Source organism: Vipera berus, assembly GCF_964194415.1.
Source record: "Vipera berus genome assembly, chromosome: 16".
Classification (NCBI taxonomy): Eukaryota; Metazoa; Chordata; class Lepidosauria; order Squamata; family Viperidae; genus Vipera; species Vipera berus.
This window is the reverse complement of record NC_138219.1, coordinates 6,797,205-6,819,996: the sequence shown is the minus strand read 5'-3', so window position 1 is coordinate 6,819,996 and position 22,792 is coordinate 6,797,205. Positions and strand designations below refer to the sequence as shown.

Below are 22,792 nucleotides of genomic sequence, written 5' to 3'. Positions count from 1 at the left end.
AAAGGGGAAAAACACAGACATTGAGATCCAGAATTGACAGCTCCTTCCCTGTAGAAACTTTTTGAATTCCATCCTCACCCTTCTCCTCTTCTTTAAATTAAGAAAAGAAAGACTCCAAAAACAGGAAGGCAGGGCGGCTAAGAAGGAGAGAACGACGCTCTTTTACTCGAATTGTACTCCATCTTGGTTGTTGAAAATACAGAAAGAGAGCCTCTGGTTTCAAATACGTGTGTGGTCTCGTCACCCAGGGTGGTAGGGACTTAGATATGAATTGATAGGTGAATGTCTATACATTTTGCCCAGCAGTGTCAAGACTGGGTGTAAAAAATATAGAAAGCCTCTTTTTTTCCCTTCCAAATATGTGTCTTGTCACTAAAGGTGGTGGTGGGGACTGTCTTCTGTCTCCTACCTTTATACATCCACCCATCCATCCCTCTATCTATGTCTAATCTCTCTCTGTGTCTATTTAATTCTATCAGCTACTTCATTCTCTCTATATCATTCTAATTACCCCTCTATGTCTATCTTTCCATCTGTCTATATCTATCTATCTATCTATCTATCTATCTATCTATCTATCTATCTATCTATCTATCTATCTATCTATCTATCTATCTATCTATCCATCTATCCATCTATCCATCTGCCTGCTTGCCTGCCTGCCTAGCTATCTAGCTATATCTATCTGTCTCTTATCTATCTGTCATATGAATGTCTATCTAATTTCTTTATCTGTCATATGAATCTATTATCTATCGTCTATCATCTATCTTTCTGTCTCTGTCTCTCTCTCTCAATCATCTACCTACCTACCATCTATCTATCTATCTATCTATCTATCTATCTATCTATCTATCTATCTATCTATCTATCTATCTATCTATCTATCTATCTATCTATCTATCTATCTATCTATCCCTCTAGTCATCTATCATCTGTCTATCATCTATTTAATTGTCCTTCTACATTTTCTTTCTTTCTCTCCTTTTTTCTCCCTTCCTCCCTCAGCAACACCATTAGGTCACCCCCACCCAGAGGCAAAGCTGAGCCCCCACGTTTCAGCTCTGGGCCCCCAAAGCTTTGAAAGCCAAATTTACATTTCATTCTTCCGACCATCCGAATCGCCCCATCCAAGTCCAGGCATTTGGATGGGCTCATAGCGCACCTCAAAATGCCTGCAATTTTTTTGTAGCCGGAGAGGTTGAAAAAATAAAAATAAAGCCCCCCATTCTGTTACCAGCAAGGCTGGATTATTTTGGGAATAACAAGAGGGAAAACCTGCCGCCAGCCTCTTTGATCTATCTATAGCCAAGAGAAGGGATCTGCTTTAATCCTCCTCCTCCTCCTCCTCCACTCTTCAGAATCCTTGCTTGCAGCTGCCGTTGCCACGGCAACCTCAGTCTTGGCAGGGAGAGACATCCAAAATGGCGGCTCCAGGGACTGCAGAGCTGGGTGGTGGGGAGACCCCAACCATGGTTCGCGGGGGGTCGGACCCTGAAAGAGAGACGGGGCAGCAAGGAAGCCGAGGTAAGCCGTTTCAGGCTCTTTTTTTTTTTGGCAACCATTACGTTATGTTTTAGAAATATTTATTTTGCATCTTTGAAGCTGGGGAGGATGGGCATGGCAGTCCAAAGGGCTGGGTTGGGGAATCCAAGGTAAGAAACATTCCGGCTTCTTTCTATTCATTTATTTCTTTGGCTGCCTCCAGCTGCAAGATGGAGGCATATGCATTACCTAAGCCAGTATATTGAATTTATACGCCGTCCGTCTCTTGCTGCAAAACGGCAGTTTTTCCTTTCTTATGTTGGGGGTGGGGGGGGGGTTTGGGTCCTTTTATACAAGTGAGAGGCAGAATGAGTTGTCACCTGCACAACAGCCTGACAAGGTAGGCTTATGCCAGGAGACCGTCAGGCTTGCCCATACAAACAAAGTTGGTTTTTTGCACCCAAGGTAGTTTAGATACAGAAATTGGATCTCCATTCTTGCCCCCCTCCAAAAAAAAATATCCCAATTTCTGCTTCTTCTTTTTTTGGCACTTCCACCTCTTTTCTGTAGCACCTCTATTTTTTTATTTTTTATTTTGATTGAGATCGTTACGATTCTAAGGGAGCAAAAATGAGAATTTTAAGAGGTGAAGCTTCCTCCCGGATGAATTTGCAGCAGACTTTCTCTCTGAACCTGGCCTACCTCACAAGGTTGTGGGGAATAAAATAAAGGGAAGATTCCATTAAATGCCACAAGGAGAAGCAGTGGAATAACCCTGAAAACCTAAGAATAGCCGGCGGTTGCAAACCGCGGACGGCCCTTGGCCTCTGTTGCAATTGAGCGATGGGGATTTTGTCAATTCTGAGGGTGGCTTTATTAGATTTAGCACAGCGTAGTGCAAATAATATGTAATTTATCTAAATATTACAATACTTAGATATAACTTGCCTTCCTTGGTGAAATTGATTCAAGCTGCCAGCTCTAAAAGACTAAGGTCCATTAGAAAACTGAGCCTGGCTTTATGGAATTATCTAAATTTATAGAGGGAGGGGGCATATACATAGAATGAAGGCTATTGCTAAGCACATTGATTTGTGCTTCTTCGATTGTAAGCCGCCCTGAGTCTTCGGAGAAGGGCGAGATATAAATGGGATAAAAATAATGCATTTAATAAAGATTTTCTGGGGCCTTTGTGGTTTTTAAGGAGACACAGTTCCTTTGCATTTTTGACAAGCTCTGACCTTTTTTTGACAAGGAGTTTAAATCTACTTCTCTTTCTATCTTAACTTTCTTTCTCCACCTATTTACCTTCCCGGTCTCTCCCTTATCCATTGTTTCTTTCTCTTCCCCCCCCCCTTCTTCTCATATCTCTCGTTTCTCTCTGGATTTGCTGAGAGTTTGCTTTCCTTATCTGAAAGGCGAGCTTTCGCAGGACTTAGAGTTCTTAAGGGATATCGCTGGTCTCACCTTTGATGGAGGAGGGCAGAGTCCTGCTGGCGTCATGCTGCCTTGGTTGATTTGTGGGGGAGGGTCCGATCCAAGATTTTATTTTAAGATTATTAAACAGAACATTAAAAAGCAATGCCAGCTTAGAGGAGAAAGAGGAAGGGGGAGGAAAGGGGAGGGGAAGAAGGAAGGAAGGAAGATGAGAGCTGATATACTAGAAAAAGATAAACGAGGGAAGAGGGGGAAGGAGGAAAGGAAGGAAATTGAGAGACAGTCTGGGGAGAGATGGGAAAGGAAGGAAGGAAGGAAGGAAGGAAGGAAGGAAGGAAGGAAGGAAGGAAGGAAGGAAGGAAATTAAGACCTGGTGCAGAAAAGGGAGAAAAAGGTGAAGGAAGGAGGGAAGTGAAGAAGAGGGAAGGAAGGAAGGAAGGAAGGAAGGAAGGAAGGAAGGAAGGAAATTAAGACCTGGTGCAGAAAAGGGAGAAAAAGATGAAGGAAGGAGGGAAGTGAAGAAGAGGGGAGGGAAGGAAGGAAGGAAGGAAGGAAAATGAGAGCTGATGTAGTAGAGAAAGATAAACGAGGGAAGGAGGGAAGGAAAGAAATTGAGAGACAGTCTGGCGAGAGGAGAAGGGAAGGAAGGAAGGAAACAGTTGCACGTGAGAAAAGATGGGAAGGAAGGTTAAAAAAAAAGCAAGTACTGTGAGAGAAAAGACGGGAAGTATGGAAGGAAGGAGAGACTAAAAACGAAGAAAGGAAAAGAAAAAAAATAGGAAAAAAATTCTTTATTGCAGTTCTAAGTACAATTATACTTTTACTTCTTACAACATAATCTCTCTTCTATCCATAAACCTGTCTAATCATTAGAAACATAAACCACAAGTTGATTTTTTTTTCCTGTTTTATGGAAAGCCTACAAAGGGTTGGCAATAGGCAATAAAGGCAGATAATTGTCATCTCTAATCAAAGAAGTCAATTTAGCCACCTCAGCAAGTTCGGTCCTCTCAGCGGGCACCCTCCCTCCTCCGTCGTGAGTCAGGCCAAACCTTAACATCCTTGTGCCTAGAAAAATGTGGTTTTCTGTCTCTGTTGGTGAGCCCAGCTCAGCTCTGTCTGTTTGCTTGGCAGACGGACAGGTCTGGATTTGGCCGTTAAAAAAAGATCCGGTGAAGATCACCTTCTGGGGAATCCAGACAGCTGCCTTGCGTAAGAAAATCTTGTACTGTCTGGTGCTAGGAATCCTGATGTCCCGGGATCCGAGAACAGTATTCAGTACTACAATTTATAACTATTTGTTTAGCACCCAGAGTTACAGCGCCACTGAAAAAAGTGATTTACAACCGGTCACGACCATCGCCGTATCCCAGAGTCGCCTGATCAAAATTTGGGCGCTTGGGAAAACCAGCACGTCTCGGGATCTCAGAATCGCCATTTGTGATCTTCCTAGCCGGCTTCCGACCGGCAAAAATCAAGGGGGAAAAGTCAAGCTTTGCTTAAACGACCACGGGATTCGGTTAACAAACATGGCCAAAAAAGGTCACAAAATCAGTAGGAATCGGAACGTCTCGCTTAGCAACACATGCCAGTCCGGATTGTCGTAAACCGAGGACTCTAAAATGGATCCCTCTCCAGTTGTCCAATCTGGACATCTAGCCAAAGATACTCATTTTACACATGACCCTTTTGCACTGTGTCCCAACTTTCCTCCCAGCAATCTCACCCAAGTGATCTTCCCCCAAATTGACTTTGAAAAAGGATCTCTTCCCTAGTCCTCGTTGGTGTTGACGTCTCGATGCAGCCTGAGATCCATGCGTGATCTTTTCAAGCTTCCTAGAAATAGGAGATCTTTATTTGAGTCATTGACCTTTCCCAGTTAATTTTATTCACTGCAGCCAGTAGCAACAAAATCCGGTCGATAAATATAGCTCTTACCGTTGAATCCTCTGCAGTTAATATTCAGGAAATATTATACAGGTTGGTCACGATGACACCCAAACTTTCTGTTGCTAAGGGAGACATTTGTTAAGTGAGTTTTTCCCCCTTTCACGATGTTTTGCCCCCTTTTAATGATGAGCAAAACTCTGTACACCAATCTATTAAGTCTACACTTAAACAGGATGAAACTTGTCCTTTTCAGGGGCAAAAATACATTGTGAACTCGTGCATTAATAATGTACTTCTTTTAAAAGAAAATAATAAATTGCCAGGGAAGAAAGCAAAGTAATTCTGGATAATTGCAAAAAAGAAAGTGAGAACTCCAGAGAGTTTTTCATGTAAACAGCCCAACAGACCACTTAAAAGGAAAAAAGAAAAAAGCTGTTTATAAACCAGGCTTGGCACATCCTGCTAAGTTGGGACTCGCCCAGCTAACTCTGATTTAATCAGATTGTGGCTTGGAGAGATGCGCAGGCTGGTTCATTCAATTCATCTCCCTTTGCAATCTCTTTGCTGAATCAGAGGCCTTCCTAGAGTTTTCCCAGTTAGGGACCGACCGGTCCTTTAAATTTATTTATTTATTTATTTATTTATTTATTTATTTATTTTTGGGACTTATATGCCGCCCTATCTCCCGAAGGACTCAGGGCGGCTAACAACCATAAAAATGCAGCAATGCAAAAGTTAAAAAGAATTAAACTAACAGCCCCAATAAAATAATTAAAATTAATAAATTAAAATTTAAAAACATTTTAAAATCTTTCTGTCCCACCTAAATTGTCTTGTTTCTCATCAGGTGGACCTGTTTGTGTCTAGTTTTCCAACCCCTGGAGCTTTTTCAAAAAGGGGGAGGCAGCTTCACAGCTGTCCTGATTGTTTATTTTATTTTATTTTATTTTAGATTCTGAGAACTGGTCTCGTGTTTTGGCTAGAGGGAAAGTTCTCGGAGGCTGTTTGTCTCCTGAGAATCCCATGCTCGGGATGGCTGCTGGGAGGCGATTCCTGCTGGGATCTGTAAGGAGCACGGCCTGCAAATATGAAATTTACCCCGTTAGAGGAGGGCTTCTCGTCCTTGGCAACTTTTAGGATAGGTGGACTTCAAGTCCCAGAATTCCCCAGCTCACCTGCTGGCTGGGGAATTCTGAGAGTTGAGGTCCACCCACCTTCAATCAAGCTGGCTGGGGAATTCTGGGACTTGAAGTCCACCCATCTTAAAGCATGATGCCTGGGGAATTCTGGGACTTGAGGTGTGGGGGGGGGAAGCAACAGGGCCATTAAGTAAATCTGCTCTTTGATCTCTAAAAATCGTAGCCCAGACCTCTTCAGTTTCAAGTTTATCCCTGCTGTGATGAGGGCTAGGAACTTGTTTTGTTTATCTGGAAGGAAGAGAGAAAGAGAGAGAGAGAGAAAGAAAAAAGAAAGAAAAAGAAAGAAAGAAAGAAAAATAGTTTTTTAAAATGGTTGAGGCTGTAATATTAACCAGCTTCTCTTTTGCTGGAAGAATTGATTCCTACTGCTTCAAAACTTTCCAAAATAACATGTTTTTCAATAGTCCTCTGATCAGAAAACTCTCCTAAATGGGAAAGGGCAGATTCCTGACCTAGAGGAAAACTCCAAAGTCCAGGGCATGTTTTCACCCACATTTCAGTTCCCAGACCCCTGCAGATGTCTGGGGGGGCGGGGCGGGCAGGCTGTTGACAAGTTTTGTTGGGGAGTTTTGGGCGAATTCCAGCCACCCCAGCTGTGGGGCTGTTATCTTCCATCTGAAAGCAGATAAACACGAAGCTGCAATGTCAGTTAATTTTTCCCCCAGCCCTGGCCAAGATCCAGCTCAGCTCTGGCTTTTAACTCCACAAGGAAAAGGGATTCTTGGAATCGGATGCGAGCACACGGTGTAAACACGCGAAGGGAGGTGGGGTGGTGGGGGAGAGAAAGAGATCTCCTGTGTTTGGGGAAAGCACATTTTCAGGGTCCTAAACCAGCCCCTGGCCTTGTTTAATCCACCTTCCTGCTCTGTTTGTTAGGAGACAAACATTGAGCAGGTAAACATTGAATGTGGCTTATCTGCACCAGGCAGTTAGGAAACTCTGTGTGTGTGTGTGTGTGTGTGTGTGTGTGTGTAATAGGCAGATTTGAGGATTTTGATCCCACTGCTTTGATATCAGATTAAAATGCTGTAGATTTTGTCAGGGTTGAAATCCTCGGTTTTTCTGCTGTGCCGCAATGAAATCTGTACATATTTGAGAAGTGGCATACAGGTAGTCCTCAAGTTATGACAATGATAATAATAACAACAACAGCGCCAGTCAAACTGAACGTTCAGTTGACTGAGGTTCATGTTTAAAGAATAAAAGAACAGTAGTCGTAGTGTTTGTAGTAGTAGTAGTAATAATAATGTTGGAAGGGACCTTGGAGGTCATCTAGTCCAACCCCCTGCTCAGGCAGGAAACCCTAATTGAGACAAGAACATCCATGGCTAAGTGAGACAGTCATTAAGTGAGCCGAGCCCAATTGTAAAACCTTTTTTTTTTGCTCTGGTCGTTAAGAGGATCACTGCTGCCCTTAAGTGAATCGTGTCCTTCAGCGAGTCCCCCCTTCCCCCACCGACTGCTTGTTGGAAGCCGGCTGGCAAACGGGGATCACATGATCCCGGGACACTCCGCAAACAGCGTAAATACATGCTGAATTTTGATCCCATGATCATGGTGCCACTGTCGGAAGTACGAGGATCAGCTCTAAACCACGTTTTCCCAGCCTCGCCTTAACTTCAAACCATCGCTAAACAAAGGCTAGCTGGGGGATTCTGGGAGCTGAAGTCCATTTCTCTGGGCCAGAGGAATAAACAAACTGGGAGTCAGCTTCTCCACACAATGGTCCTTTTTAAAACAATTGCCCAAACCAGTTGCAACGCTGGTTATTATTATTATTATTAAACCCGTAGCACAAAGAGTTGAAAGCGGGGGTTGTTGATCCAGATCAGACAGGAATTAGCTGGCCAGATGTTTTAGGGAAGCCAAGAAAGCTAGGTTCCTTCTTTGTTTGTCTAAAAGTTGTTTATCTGCTTTGGAGCGGAGAGGGGAAAGGGGAGGGCGGGTTTTTGTAAAGTTGGGCTAATAAGGCCCAGGCTGCTTTTAAGGTGGAGGAATCAGAATGACAGCAGATATTTTTATTTGGGCTAAGAGAAGTCGCCAAACTGAGGTCCTTGCAAAGATTGAGGGGAAGAGAGAGACAAAGAAAAGGAAAAGAAAGAGAGAAAGAGAGAGAGAGAGAGAGAGAGAGAGAGAGAGAGAGAGAGAGAGAGAGAGAGAGAGAAAGAAAGAAAGAAAGAAAGAAAGAAAGAAAGAAAGAAGAAAGAAAGAATGAAAGAAAGAAAGAAAGAAAGAAAGAAAGAGTGTTTATAATGCCTTGGTAAGGCCACATCTGGAATACTGCATCCAGTTTTTGTCGCCACAATATAAAACAGATGCAGAGAAAGAGTGCAGAGAAGAGCAACAAAGATGATTACGGGGCTGGAGGCTAAAACACGAAGAATTGGGTATGTCTAGTTTAATGGACGAGGGGGGACATGATAGCTGCCTTCCAATCTCTCAGGGGCTGCCCCAAAGAAGAGGGAGTCAAGCTATTCTCCAAAGCGCCTGAAGGCAGGACAAGAAGCAACGGTTGGAAACTAATCCAGGAGAGAAGCAACCTGGAATTAAAGGGAGGAATTTCCTGACAAGTCAGAACAATTAACCAGTGAAACAGCTTGCCACAAGAAGTTGTGGTTTTTCTTAAGCCATTTGTCTGGAAGGGTGCTGCGTTTGGGGTTGCACTAGATGACCTCCAAGTTCCCTTCTAAATCATATTCTGTTAAAAAATTCCGGGTGTGTGACAGAGAGCTGGAACTTCCACGGAGAGGGGCAGTCTACCTCCTGCCCCCAGATTCCAGGCCTCTTGCATTTTTAGGGCCTTTGGGGTTGTTGTTATTGTCGATGGGGGTCCGCTTTCTTCACCGAACTCACAAAAGCGTCCCGCAGACTCTTGGCAAAGCCGCCATGGAAAGCTCAATAGATCACTTCTTGCAATTGTCCAAAGAGGATGTTTGCTCCTTTGATCCCCCCCCACCCCAGAAGTGGCGCTTGATGCAGCCCTGACACAAACACACATGCACACTGCAACACACCCATTTCTGGTGTGTTTCTTAAAAAAAAATGAAACTTGAGCACAGCGGCAAGATCAGGAGGACTTGAATGCTGTGAAGGTGTCAAGGTTTATTTTCTCTTGAGTCGTGTTTCTCAACCTTGCCCACTTTTAAGAGGGGTGGACTTCAACTCCCAGAATCCCCCAACCAGCTGGCTGGGGAATTCTGGGAACTGAAGTCCGCAAGTCTTAAAAAGTTGCCAAGTTGCGACTGGGGAATTCTGGGAACTGAAGTCTTCCAAGTGGCCAAGTTTGGAGATCCCTGGTTCAAACGCCTTGAGCGGCCTCCCCACCCCATCTGTTGCCCCGGGGACTACAGTTCCCAAAGTTCCTAGCTAGCTAGCACCCACGGGGGCACTGGCATTATCTCTGCCATGGGTTGAAGCGATCGGCAGGCGAGTCACCCCCTTCGTACATCGCCCCTTGCCCCAAAAAGAATGGAAAGCATTCGTAAGGGGCTAGCTCTGCCGACATAAAGCCTCCATGTCTAGGGGCAGTCTACCCTCTGCCCAGGTCGCCAACACCAACGTTTGGCACCTTGGACAGCGCTAATGCAGTCGCAATGGCCCAGTGATGCCTGGTGTCTTTGGGCCGGTGGGGGGGTCTGGCAGAGCCTCCCCATCCCATTGAAGTCTACCTGGAAATCTAGTGGCTCCCGTTCTTCTTCCTGGGCAGAGCGTGGGAGAAAGCCTCGACCGGCGGGGATCCGATCCACCTTAAGGCAGCCCTAGAGGCGGATCGGGGGCGGAGGCTCCCTCTGACTCTACTTGAGCTGCCGGCCGGCTGGATCGAGTTCTCAGATCAGATCTAACTGGATTCCCCGCGGATCTCCAGGTCGAAGCAGCTTTGTTCCAGGTAGCGCTTGGCAGGGGCCAAGCGAGGCTGGCTGGGGATGATGGGAGGTAGAGGGGCGACCCCCAATTCCTCCTTGCAAAGGGATCGAGTCACCTAAAAGAGATTAAAAATGCATCTCTCTGAACACACACCCCCCCCCGCTGCGAGATTGCTGCCTTGTTCCCACGGGCCACGTGGGGCTCCCCTGCCCATATTCCCCAGCCGCCAGGAGGATGGGATTTGCGATCAGGCCCAGCCAGGCAGGGAGACCACCGACTCTGGTAAGGTCTAGACCAGCGTCGCTACACCTATCCTTAACACAGTGTCTCCCCAGAGTGAGAAATCTCGTTTTAAGGCTACCCCCTCACTCAGAAAACTAGCTTCTCAGCTCCTCCCCAAAGGGCGAAGACTAGCTTCTCAGGCTCTCTAAGGATCTAGACTCTAGACCCAGGTTGCTCCACCTATCCTTAGCGCAAGGTCTCCCCTGTAGGGAGAAGGCTAGCTTCTCGGGATTCTCCCCGCAGGCAGAAAGACTAAAGACCCTCGGAAGGCTTCACCTTGGGGTCTCCTTTCCGCAGGTGACAGCATGAGCTCCCCCGGCGTGCCTCCCGAGCTGGACATGAAGGACGTGGAGCTGAACGAGATGGACCCCGAGAAGCAGCCCATGAACGCCTCCTCGCCCCACGCCGGCTCTCCGGCCAGCCTGGGCGAGAAGAACGGGGTGGTGAAGGTGAAGATGGAGGAGGAGGAAGAGGAGGCCGAGATGGCAGCCAAATTCACCGGCTTGTCCAAGGAGCAGCTGCTCCAGGTGGCCGGCACCCCCGCCTGGGTCCGAACCCGTTGGGCTCTGCTGGTCCTCTTCTGGCTGGGCTGGCTGGGCATGCTGGCGGGGGCCATCGTCATCATCGTCCAGGCCCCCCGCTGCAAAGATCTCCCCAAGCAGGACTGGTGGCAGAAAGGAGGGATCTACCGGATCCTGCAGGTGGAAGGCTTCCAAGATTCGGGCAGCGACGGCACGGGTGACCTGGCAGGTGAGTGTGGAGTTTGGGGATGGCGGTGCTCTCTCTGCCTCTCCGGCTTTGCTTCCTGGGTGGGGTGGAGATCCCTCCAGCTCCTGGCGAAAGGGATCTCCTGGCTTGGAATTCCTGAAAGCTCCCAGGATCTTTCTGCAATCAAAGAAGGTCAAATCAAGACCGGAGGAGCTCTCCCTTAACCCTAAATGACCACTTTTAAGTTTGGGGGGTGCTTAATTTGGGGGCGCTTCCACTTCCCCGCTCACGACAGGTGGTGGATCCGTTCAAGCTCTTCTTCGCCTTGGATCCCTCCTTTCTCCTCTCCCCACCCCCACCCCCACCAAATATATCCAGCCTACTCCAGAGTCTGCTCCAAGGCCAGTGGATTTTAAAGAAAGGGAAGCTGGAGATTCTCCGGGGTGTGTGTGTGTGTGTGTGTGTGTAATTTGGGGACTAGACATTGCTGGTGTTGGGGGGGGGGCTTGGATGGTTGGGGGAGATCGCCCCCCCGCTCCCTTCCCCCCCCCCAACTTGAAGGAAAGCCATGCCAGCCGCCCGGCCGCCCTGCTCAAAAGCCAGTTTTAGCCAGCTAGGGCTTTTCCTGTAGTAACTGCTGAGTAGTGTTTCATCAGCTCTTTGACGTCAGTGCAAAAGCTGAGTCAGCTCCCGGCTGGTTGGGTGAAGGGCTGCGAGTCTCCTCTCCTCCTCTGTCTTTATTCCCCCCACTCACACACACACACACACACACTTCTTTCCTTTTTTTCTTTTGCTTTTTTTTCTTTCCTCTCTTTCATCCCTTTGTTTCGTTTTGCTTTCTTCCGTTCATTGTCTTTCTGTCTTGAATCTTTTTTTTTGTCTTCTCTTCCTTTCTTTCGTTTGTTGCCTTCCTGTCTGTCTGTCTGTTTGTCTTTGGTTTCCGGCCTTTGTTGTCTTTCATTGTCTTTGTCTGTCCCTCTCTCTGTCTTTTTTCTTTAATCGTCTTTAATTCTTTCTTTCTCTCTCTGACTTTTGCCTTTTATCGTCTTTGTCTTACTTTCCTTCCTTCCCTCCTTCCCTCCTTCCTTCCTTCCTTCCTTCCTTCCTTCCTTCCTTCCTTCCTTCCTTCCTTCCCTCCTTTCTTCCCTTCCCTTCCTCTGTTCCTTGAATTTCTAAGACACTTTTCTGCTGGATTGATGTCCTTTGACCCTTGGCCCAAATTTTTCCGGGAATTTGCTCCGATCTTGTGAAACTCCACAAACAGTTGCTGATTTTGTGCAGGGACTAACTAGTCAGTTTCTCTGGAAGTTCCCACTCGCCCTCTAGTGGTGTCCCCGACTTTGCAGAGTTTCAACCTTCCAAAAGAGAAATATTCCACAGCAAGGAGAATGCAGGCAGCAGCAAGCGCAGTGGTGGCATTAAAAATAAAACAATTGCTCACTGTTTAGATCTCGATGAGATTATATATTTTACTGTAAACCCCCCCCCCCACAGCAAAAGTTCATTGTCCACATTTTTTCCCCCAGCTTGTTTTTGCAGTCATGAGGACCGAAAACTTGAGTTCCTATTGTTTTTAATTAAGCCTCTTTGTAACATCCTTGTAATACAGAGCATCCTTGTTGCCGCTGTTACAAAGGTTGACCCTGGGCATAAGAGGTTCAAAACAAAAACAAGGAAATGGGAGGCCTCTTGTCCCCATTGGACGCCCACAACAATCTTGCGAAGTAGGCCGGGCTGAGAATGAAGAACGGTTGATGCCTTGCCCACTCATTTTGCCCGGAGCTCATTAACCACTGACCCATATTGGGTTAGGGCTTGTGGGATTGACGTGGAGGCGTTTGGGATGATGGGTGCCACACCCAACGCCGAATGCCAAACTCAAACCAGCCCAAACTTGATAATAGCCACAGTCGTACGAGTAGACATTTCGACTGGAGGATGGCAAAGGAAGGCGGCTGAGATTTGAGGCAGCGAGTCTGGATTGATGCATTTCTCAGGAGCCAAGCCCTTACAGAATGTTAAGCTTGATGGGGTTCTGGGAGGTCATCTAGCCCAACCCCAACGCGGGGTGCAAAGTCACCCTCTGCTGTGCCTTCCAAAGGACGCAATTGGCAGCCGGATTTCTCTCTTGGTCCTCTAAAAAAAAATAATAAAAAAAAATCCTCACTGCCTCCCCCGGATTGCGATTGTGCAACTACACTCAAGCAGTTAACCTGCTCAAGCAATTCACAGCACGCCCGCTTCGGGTGCAGAGGCTGGGAAAATTGGTTTATGCAATTGGTTTCCCCTGTCTTTTGTTCGCGATGTTCTCCCCCTGTCCCCTCGTAGCTCTGAAAACAAAAATTGCCACATCTGCCCTGGGAGTTCCCTTGCCCACATAGTCCCAATTATAGTACAGGTTGTCCTTGAGTCACACCCATTCATTGGCTGCCTGTTGGAAGTTACAACAACTCTGGGGGAAAAAGGGGACTCTTGACCATTTTTCACCCTTACGACCGTTTGCAGCATCCCCAGGGTCACGTCGTCAACGTTCAGGCACTGGGCGACTGACTCGTATTTACGACGGTCGCAGTATCCCAGGGTTGCGGGGTCCGTTTTTGCAACGAGCAAAGACGATGGGGAAGCCAGATTCATTTAACAATCGGGTTATTAACTTAACGGCAGTGGGGGGGGGGGAAAGGTCATAAAACAGGGCAAAACTCACTTAAGCGCCGTCTCACTTAGCAAGGGACCTGTTTGACTCAATCCTGGCTGTAAGTCGAGGACTCCCGGTATGCTCTTGATTAATGAGATGGGGGGGTGGCGTGTTTGAAATATTTTGCCAAAAGGGCAAACTTGCAAAAGGATAGGAAAGACGGAATCTCTTTTTAATTACTAGGCCCTCTTTCAAATTTAATTCCCCCCACCCCTCCGGTTAGTTTAGCACATCCTGGATCCACAGTTAAAAGGCTGCACAATTTCCTCTCACAAAATTGGGCTAATTTGGGGCAGGTTTGCTGGGGAACACAGACAAGGACGGCACCGTTTATAGATTGCCGGGAGAGAGAGAGAGAGAGAGCGACAGCAAAATAAATCTTTTCTTTTCCAAGTTGGCTTGCTGAATAAATTCTCCGCTCCGTTTCCGTTCGGATTAAATGCGGATCACGGCAGCCACGAAACGCTTCAGTGGAGCAAGTTAAAGGATTAAAAAGTAAAAAAAAAAGCCCTACAGCCCTGAATTGTTCATTCAGGCTGGCCATGGGTAACCTTGAGCAAAGATTAGACAAAGCGTTTGGCACGCATGTTTGCACCCACAGTTTGCAGGGCAGAATCTGGGATGCTGGCCAGGAACTAAGATTTCTTCTCTGCCTGCAGCGATTCACTTAACAACTGTGGCACGAATGGCCATAAGATGGGGCAAAACTCATTTAGCAATCTCCTCCCTTAGCAATGAAATTTTGGGGCTCAATTGTCGAGAACCACCTGCACAAATTTTCAGAAGACTTGCCTTGGGCACTAAAGAGAGGCCTGAAGATGTGATTTCTTTTCTTTTTTGGCCTCGCGGTAAACTTGGCTTCCCTTTTCTCTTTTCAGGGGTGAAAGAGAGGATGGGCTATTTAAGCAAGCTGAAAGTAAAAGGTTTTGTCATCGGGCCTCTGCACGTGAACCCCGAGGATCAGCCGTACAGCACCAACCTCCAAGACGTGGATCCCAAACTGGGCACCTTGCAAGATTTCCGGGATGTTTTGCAGGCTGCAAAGAAGAAAAGTAAGTGGGAAAAATAGAATTATATAGATACATTATTTTTTTCCTAACATAATGTATTTAAACATTAGTGTGTGTGTGTGTGTGTGTACATACACAGGCTGCAAAGAACAAAAGTGGGAAAATATATTTAAATACATTATGTTTTCTAATATAATGTATTTAAACATTTGTGTGTATGTGTATATACACACACATACACACACACACTTTCTAAGGGGGCCTAAATATCTACCAAATATGTACCAATATTGCAAACTGATTGATGTAAAATAAAGGTAAGAATCTATTTTTTGGCAATTTTTTCTCTTTTCTCTTTGTTTCTTTTTAGTAAGAGTGAGCAACAAGTAACAGTAAAGCACAGACCTTAAGACAAGAACTGTTACTGTGTAATGAAATACTTTAAAATATTTTAATCTGCCTACAGTAGCCCTATGGCAAGATAGGCTGCAACAAATAAATAATGCTCCAGGCAGCTGTTTATCAAGAGTACCCTTAACTTTATTTTTATTTTTATTATATATATATATATACATATATACATATATATATGTGTGTGTGTGTGTGTGTGTGTGTGTGTATGTGTGTGTGTGTTAAATGCTTGTTAACTATTTAGATTACCTTGCTATCTATCTATCTATCTATCTATCTATTATAATATATATATATATTATAATATATATATATTATTATATATAATATATATATAATATATATATTATTCAATTTATCTGCTGCCCATCTCACTGTCCAGAGCACCTTTAGTTCCACAATTTAAGCACCCTTAAGTTGGTTAACATGAGCCTTTTAGAATCCAGAGCTTAATGTTGACATAAAATCTTTTTTTTTTTGGCTATCTTTAAAGATTTTAGTTAGCTAACTCATTGTGTTAATACAGCCTCAACATATCTTTATCTTTTATTTGTTTAATTGTAATTTCTTTGATGCAAACTGGCTAGAGTTGTTGAGAATTGGATGCCATACAAGTTTAATTAATAATAATAATCCAGTCTAAATATCTGGCTGACTGTGCAAGGAATTGTAATAAGAATAATAATCTCCAGTTAACACTGTTTAAGTACCACCACGCCCAAATAACATTTGTTTTGTCCCTTACAAGACAAAACAAATTTTTTTTCCCAAAAGAAGGAAGAATATTTTGGAGGTTGCACTTGTTATGCAATTTCACGAAAAAAAAATCTTTAATTCCCTTCCTGTTGACAGTATTTGTCTCATTTCTCAAACAGCCTGAGATGTCTTGTGGGTTCTGAAGACGTTAAAAGGAAATGTAGGGCCTATATATTTCACAACTAAGGCTATGTAAATATACTTTGAATTTAATTTAAATATATTTTAAGCAACGCTTTGTCGGTTGACTCATTCCTAAATGTAGGCTAGATTTCAACCTGAAATCTTTGTTTTTTCCCCCCTGTTTTGGCTCTGCCCAAAAAATCGAATGGAAATAAAAGTTAAAACAAGAATTGGTTGAAGCAGGTGTGACTTTTGTTTATGACGCAGATTTTGGCTTGTACACCGAACTGTGTCTAAAATAAAACAGAGCTTAATGTTAGGTGCAAATACAGTGAATGTAACTCTACAGGAAGTTTGTTTAGTGACCATTCAAAGTTAACAACGGCACTAGAAAATAGGACTTATGTTATGTTTTTCACACATAACAACCGTCGCGGCATACCCCAGGGTCAGGTGATCAAAATTCAAACGCTTGGCGACTGACTCGTATTTATGACGGTCGCTGTGTACCGGGTTCACGTGATCTCCTTTTGCGACAAATGGGGGAAATTTATGAGATTCACGTAACAACCGTGTTACTAACTTAACGACTTGCAGTGACGCACTTAACAACTGCGGCAAGGAAGGGCGTATAATGGGGCAAAACTCACTTAACAACCATCCCGCTAACCAACGAAAATGTTGGGCTCAGTTGCGGTCGTAAGTCAAGGACGACCTGCACAGAGTTTTTGTTGTTGTTGTGAGGTAAAATATCTCTCTTTTTCAGGTTTAAAGGTTATCCTGGACCTGACGCCTAACTATCGTGGCCAGTTACCCTGGTTTAGCCAAGATGTGTGGCTTAAGGGTGATTTCCAGAATAAAATGAAAGTAAGTGAGGGACGCGGTGGCTCAGTGAGTTAGGACGCTGAGCTTGTCGATCAGAAGGTCTGCAGTTTGGCGGGTCGAATCCCGAGTGCCGCGTAGCAGAGTGAGCGCCTGTTACGCGTCCCAGCTTCTGCCAACCTAGCAGTTCGAAAGCACGTAAAAATGCAAGTAGAAAAATAGGAACCACTACGGTGGGAAGGTAACAGCGTTCCATGCACCTCTGGCGTCTAGTCATGCCGGCCACATGACCACGGAGACGTCCTCGGACAAGCGCTGGCTCTTCGGCTTTGAAACGGAGATGAGCACCGGCCCCTAGAGTCGGAAACGACTAGCACGCATGTGCAGGGGAACCTTTACCTTTACCTTAAGTGAGGGAAAGAGGGTTTCCCAATTGGGGGGGGGGAAACAACTAGAAAATTATGAGGAGGATCTAATCAGGGACTGTGTAGTTAATACAAGGAGATCTCTGTTTACAACCGTGCATTCGTGACTAAAAAAGTGACTTATGACCGGTACTCACACTTATGACATCGTAGCATTCCCCACAGTCATGTGATCGAAATTCGGACCCTTGCCAAGCCAGCATGCATTGACAATGGTCGCAGGGTTTCGGAATCACCGGATCACCATTTGTGACCTTCCCAGCCAACGTCCGACAAGCCACGTCAGTGAGGGAAGCCAGATTCGCTTAGTGACCCTGGGATTCACTTAAGAACTGCCATGACCTTCTTAACAGCCCTGACCAAAAAAAAAAGGTCGTAAAACTGGGCACTTATCAACCGCCTTGCTTAGCAATTGAAATTCTGGTGCCGGGTGTGGTCGTGAGCCAAGGACTAGAATCTTGGGAAGCTGTTTGAAGCTGGGGATTATCTTTGCTGGTGCGGCTCAATTAAAACCCGATATATATTATTTTTCTTGACCCAAACTTAATTGGCCAAGATTGGAGGGGAAGTCAATCCAACTGTCACAGCTCGGTTTAAGGGGGGGAGCGTACTGGGGGATCACTGAGGACTACTAACTTGTCTCGTTCTGTTCTTGCCATCCACCCTACAGGAAGCAATCCAGTTTTGGCTGAGGGAAGGAGTGTCTGGGATCCAAATCGGAAGCGTCGAGCATTTAAATGTAAGCTGGTCGCCCCTCCTCAGCCCCCTTTCCGTCTGGTACCAGATGTTAGCAAGCGGGGGGGGGGAAGCCTGGTTTAGCCTGGGCTTGACTGCTGCTGCCCCTTTTAATTTCATCGCCCTTGCAACGGCTTGCACAGTTGCAGACTGGCAAGCCAATTGACAGGGGTCGCTGTTTTGGGGGAAAGGGGAGGTCCCTTGCAAGGAGAATAGTACAGGGGTGCTAAAACCTGGGGAGGGGGACTCCAGTCTCAACCAACACCCCTCAATTGCGTTTATTTGACAGGATTCCCAACTCTTGAGCGAGTGGAAGAACTTAACGGAACAAGAGAGCATTGATGAACAGGCCAGGTGGGTGAAAATAGGCAATGCTCTCTTAACAACCGTTCTTTCTTTCTTTCTTTCTTTCTTTCTTTCTTTCTTTCTTTCTTTCTTTCTTTCTTTCTTTCTTTCTTTCTTTCTTTCTCTCTCTCTCTTTCTCTCTCTCTCTCCCTTCCCTCCTTTCTTTCCTTTATTGCTTCCTTCCCTCCCTTCTTCCCTTTCTTTCCTATATTACTTCCTTCCTTCCCTCCCTCCTTCCCTTTCCTTTCCTTACTTCCTACTACTTTCTTTCTTTCTCCTCCTTTCCTTTCCTTACTTCCTACTCCTTCCCTTCCCTTCCTTTCTTTTTCCTTCCTTCCTTCCTTCCTTCCTTCCTTCCTTCCTTCCTTCCTTCCTTCCTTCCTTCCTTCCTTCCTTCCTTTTCTTTTTTTCTTTTCCACTTAACAATGGAAATTCTGGTTGTAAATCAAGAGTCACCTGTTACCTTCTCCTTACAGGGTCCTGATTGCCACGACTGGTCTTAGAGACCCGCGAGGGATTTTCTCGCTCCTGAACGAAACCTCGGGGGTGGACGTGCTCACCAGCCAGTACCTCCAGGAGCTGGTGAAACCTGATCAGGACGACACCACACTGGGACACACTGCCCAGAAACTGATCGAGGATTATATCCAAGAAGCTGGAAGCCGATGGCCCGGCTGGAGCGTAGGTTTCAAGCTTTGGGATCGAACGGAGATGTTTCAAGGAGAATAGTTGTAGCTTAGGTTTGAAATGTGGGGTCTTTGTTGCTTTCTGAGCTTAAGACTTTTCCTGCAGACATTTTATGACCCAGCTAGGTAACATCATCAGTGCTAGAAGGGAGGAGGAGGAGGACTGGGGGGGGGGTCTATGGGGCTCTCCAAGCTTGGTGGTTTTCTTGCAAACATTTCATGACCAAACTAGGTAACATCCTCAGTGCTAGAAGGGAGGGGGGTTTGCAGGGAGGAGGAAGAGGAGGAATAATGTGGGGCCCTTGTTACTCTCTGAGCTGGGTGGTTTTCTTGGAGATATTTCATGACCCAAAATAGGTAACGCCACCAGCACCGATGCTAATTCCCTTTGTGGCCCTTGCTTCCCTACCTTAAGTTTTATACAGGCTTTTGAAACACTGACACGAACACGTGTTGCGTAACTCAGCATCCCGGTCTCTTTTTTGTTCTTTTCTTTCTTTCTTCCCCCCCGCCCTCTGCAGATGGCTAGACCCGATTTTGGACATTTGGTCCAATCTGTGGGGGAACAGCTGCTTCGCCTCCACCATCTACTCCTTTACACTTTGCCCGGGACGCCCTTTACGGATTACGGAGATGAAATTGGCCTGCGGGACACACTGGGGCAGGTAAGATCAGCCTCAGAAGCTGGGAGGTGAGAGGGGGTGTTGTAGGATGCCAGGCGACAAGGTTAGGGCGACGTGGGGTGGGGAGGTTGGTCTGCTTGATGATTTTGCACTGGGGGTGGGGTGGGGTGGGGGTTCTACCAGAAACAATCCTCTTTAATATCTCCTCCAGCCTGCGTCATCCAACATCACACGCATGCAGTGGGACAACTCGCCGAATTACGGATTCTCGCAGGGGGCGCAGCAGGGGGCTGAATCTGAGGCCAGCAACGTCACTGTGCAGGTAAGAAAATGTTGTGGGAGGGAAGCTAATTGCTCCAGGTGAAAGGAACGACCAAAATTTAGGGCGGAGATTCAGGCCAGAGGGTAGAAAGCGGAGAATGTGAGTTGTAGTCCTGCCTTGGGCATAAAAGCCGGCTGGGTGACCTTGAGCCAGTTCACCTCTCTTAGCTTTATTATAATAATAATAATAATCATAAAATAGAAAAAGTCATTGAGAACGAAGAAGCTAATGTGCTTTGGGACTTTAGAATTCAAACAGTCGCCTGCCGCATGACACCCCTGTCAAGGAATAATTCCTATCAGAGGGCGATGGACCGTGCTTCAGATGATGCATAACGCGTGTGGGTGAAGGAAATAAAGCCCGACGCATATTCTATTAAAAACCTTTAATCACAAAAGAAAAATATATATATAAACAAAGAAAGCTAACTGACTACATCCTCTCTCATCAGACAGTTAAAAGGAGAAATGTAAAGACAAAACTTTGTACGCTTGCGCACACCGCAAAACTAACTCATAACATAGCTAGACCGCATGACATTCACTATGGTTACCAGATAGGTTATCAACACAGGTGCAGAACAGAAGGAAGTGTACAATTAGAATTGAGCTTTTCGGACGAAGTAAGAAAAAAAAACAACGTGCAGTGACAACCCCAGACTTAACAATTGTCAACAAGAAAGAGAGAAAAGTTTGGATGTGGCAGAATAGAAAAGAAAGAACAGGAGAAGATAACAAAATACAAAGGCCTGCAAATAGAAGTCAAACGGCCGGGGCAAAGGAGATCAAAGATAGTCCCAATAGCGATGGGTGCTTTTTGAGTCAATCTCAAAACATCTGGAGCATCCCTTGAACACCACTGGCGTTGACAACATCCCCGTCGGTCGATTGCAAAAGGCAGCTTGACTCGGCGTGGCTTCTAGGTGACACTAGGTGCACGCAAGCTAGTTTGTAAGCCGTCCTGAGTCTTCGGAGAAGGGCGGGATATAAATGGAATAAAAATAAAAAATAAAAAATAAAAAAATGGTTGATTTCCGCCTCTGTTTTTCTTTTTCCAGGCCCAGCAGGGCCACAAGGGGTCCATCCTGAGCTTCTTCCAAGAACTGAGCGAGCTTCGAACGAAGGAACGCTCCCTTCTGCACGGCGACTTCGACCTGGTGCAAAGCTCGAACCCAGCGGTCTTCTCCTACCTTCGGATCTGGGACCAGAACAAGCGATTCCTGGTGGTGCTCAACTTCGCCGATCAGGAGTGCTTGGTCTCCCTCGTTCACTCTCATCTCCCACCCAAAGTGGACGTGGAGCTCATCACCCATGCCAGCCGGGAGGAGAAGCAGCTGGATTTGCAGAACCTCAAGCTCCATCCCTCAGAAGGCCTTCTCCTCAGCTTCCCCTATGTGGCCTAGTTGGTCTTCTTCCTGGCATGGTCTGGCCCATCCATTGTCAGAAGGAGTTGCCCGCAGTTCCTCAAAAGAGAAGACACTCCAGCCAAGGATGGCTTCAGATGCCTCTCCTGAACTTACTCATGTCCTTCTTCCATATCCCACCTGTCTCTCTTACCCCATAGCTCAGCCTTTCTAGACCCCAGATTCCAGTTCCCACAACCAGCCGGCCAGAAGAAAGTCTAGGTGGTTCCCAACCACAGGTAGAGGCTGAAGTGGGCCGAAGTCACCTCTGTTCCATCAACATTCCTGGATCTGCCTGTATTTTTCCATAAAATTTGATATTAGCAGGTCAGCGCACCATCTCGGAGACAGAGGGAGATGTGAACCTCCATTTTCTCGGGCTGGAGGTGATGGGGCTCAATGAAACGATGGACTACATTAGCATTGCTTCTCAACTTAAGGTGGGTGGACTTCAACTCCCAGAATTCCCCATCCAGCAATGCTGGCTGGGGAATTCTTGGGAGTTGACGTCCACACTCATCTTTAAATGGCCAAAGTTGAAATAGGCTGATCCAGAGTGAAACTTTGTGTTGGTCCAGTGCTGCCACATCTATAAATGCTTTGGGCAAGGGGGACCATGGATACACTTCCCCCAGTTGCTTTGCCCAGCCCATTTTGAGTTTGGGTTGATCTTTCCTGATCGCTAGTGTGAATTTTGTCCTGTAATGTGTCTGGCCCCCTTGAAGATGTTCTATCGGCCTAAGCCTAACAAAGTGAGCAAGCTTCTTTTTTGTGTGTGGGTGGAACCAGTTTTAATAAATCTCTCTCTTAGCTTTCAGACTCATCTGGTTTCTGTTGAGTAGGGCAGAGTCTAAAGATATGGTATAGGGTTTCCTGCCTGAGCAGGGGGTTGGACTAGATGACCTCCAAGGTCCCTTCCAACTTACTGGGTTTTCCTTCCTTCCCTTTCTCCCTCCTAGTTTTTCTTTCTTTCTTTCCTTCCTTCCTTCCTTCCTTCCTTCCTTCGTCCGATGTATCCCACCCATCGCACATCCTGAAATATGTTGGGTTGCTCCGGTGCAGTCTTTCTCAACTTTCAATCATTACAAGCTGAGGGGACTTCAAATCTCAGAATTCCCCAGCCCCCCTGCATGCATGCTGGATGGGGGAATTCTGGGAAATGAAGTTCACCCATCTTAATTCCTAGCGGTTGTGAACCATCGCTCTGCTCGCATTTTTTCGCGAGATCCTGTTGGACAAACTAATGTATGCTTCAGTGACTGCTTTAAATACTTAGTTGAATTATTGCTCGGCATTTATCATAATAATAATCTTTATTGATTAGCCCGCAGGCCATATCAAGGTGCAGAGTTCCAAACACACCTTACCCTAAAATGCAGCAAGAACCATTTAGAATGGAATTAGTTAAACAGGCATAAAATACATGTTAAAATGAAATTGGAATCAAATGCAGCAATTTAGGATGCCGATAGATAAAATAGGAGGGTTAGGACGCTGAGCTTGTCGATCAGACGGTCGGCAGTTTGGCGGGTCGAATCCCGAGTGCTGCGTAGCAGAGTGAGCGCCTGTTAC

The 22,792-nt window shown here is 45.9% G+C and overlaps 1 protein-coding gene and 1 long non-coding RNA gene across 4 annotated transcripts; both read left to right on the top strand.

Annotated features, from left to right (window-relative positions):
* The first annotated feature begins 84 nt into the window (after positions 1-84).
* Positions 85-22,037, top strand: SLC3A2 (solute carrier family 3 member 2). Of its 3 annotated transcripts, XM_081340450.1 has the most exons (11): positions 85-278; positions 1,362-1,527; positions 10,455-10,907; positions 14,439-14,612; positions 16,627-16,727; positions 17,778-17,846; positions 18,132-18,196; positions 18,664-18,868; positions 19,395-19,538; positions 19,708-19,818; positions 20,876-22,037. In XM_081340450.1, exons 2-11 carry the CDS (start codon positions 1,425-1,427, stop codon positions 21,218-21,220), a joined length of 1,770 nt encoding a protein of 589 aa, XP_081196576.1. In that variant the 5' UTR covers positions 85-278; positions 1,362-1,424; the 3' UTR covers positions 21,221-22,037. The 3 variants fall into 3 exon arrangements, with proteins under 3 accessions (XP_081196576.1, XP_081196577.1, XP_081196575.1); XM_081340451.1 differs by lacking the exons at positions 85-278; positions 1,362-1,527 and adding an exon at positions 9,820-9,897; XM_081340449.1 differs by lacking the exons at positions 85-278; positions 1,362-1,527 and adding an exon at positions 9,962-10,157.
* LOC308675297 lies at positions 2,430-8,248 on the top strand. Its single transcript, XR_014028098.1, has 2 exons — positions 2,430-3,316; positions 3,421-8,248. It is a non-coding gene; the product is annotated as an uncharacterized lncRNA (long non-coding RNA).
* Positions 22,038-22,792: the final 755 nt, after the last annotated feature.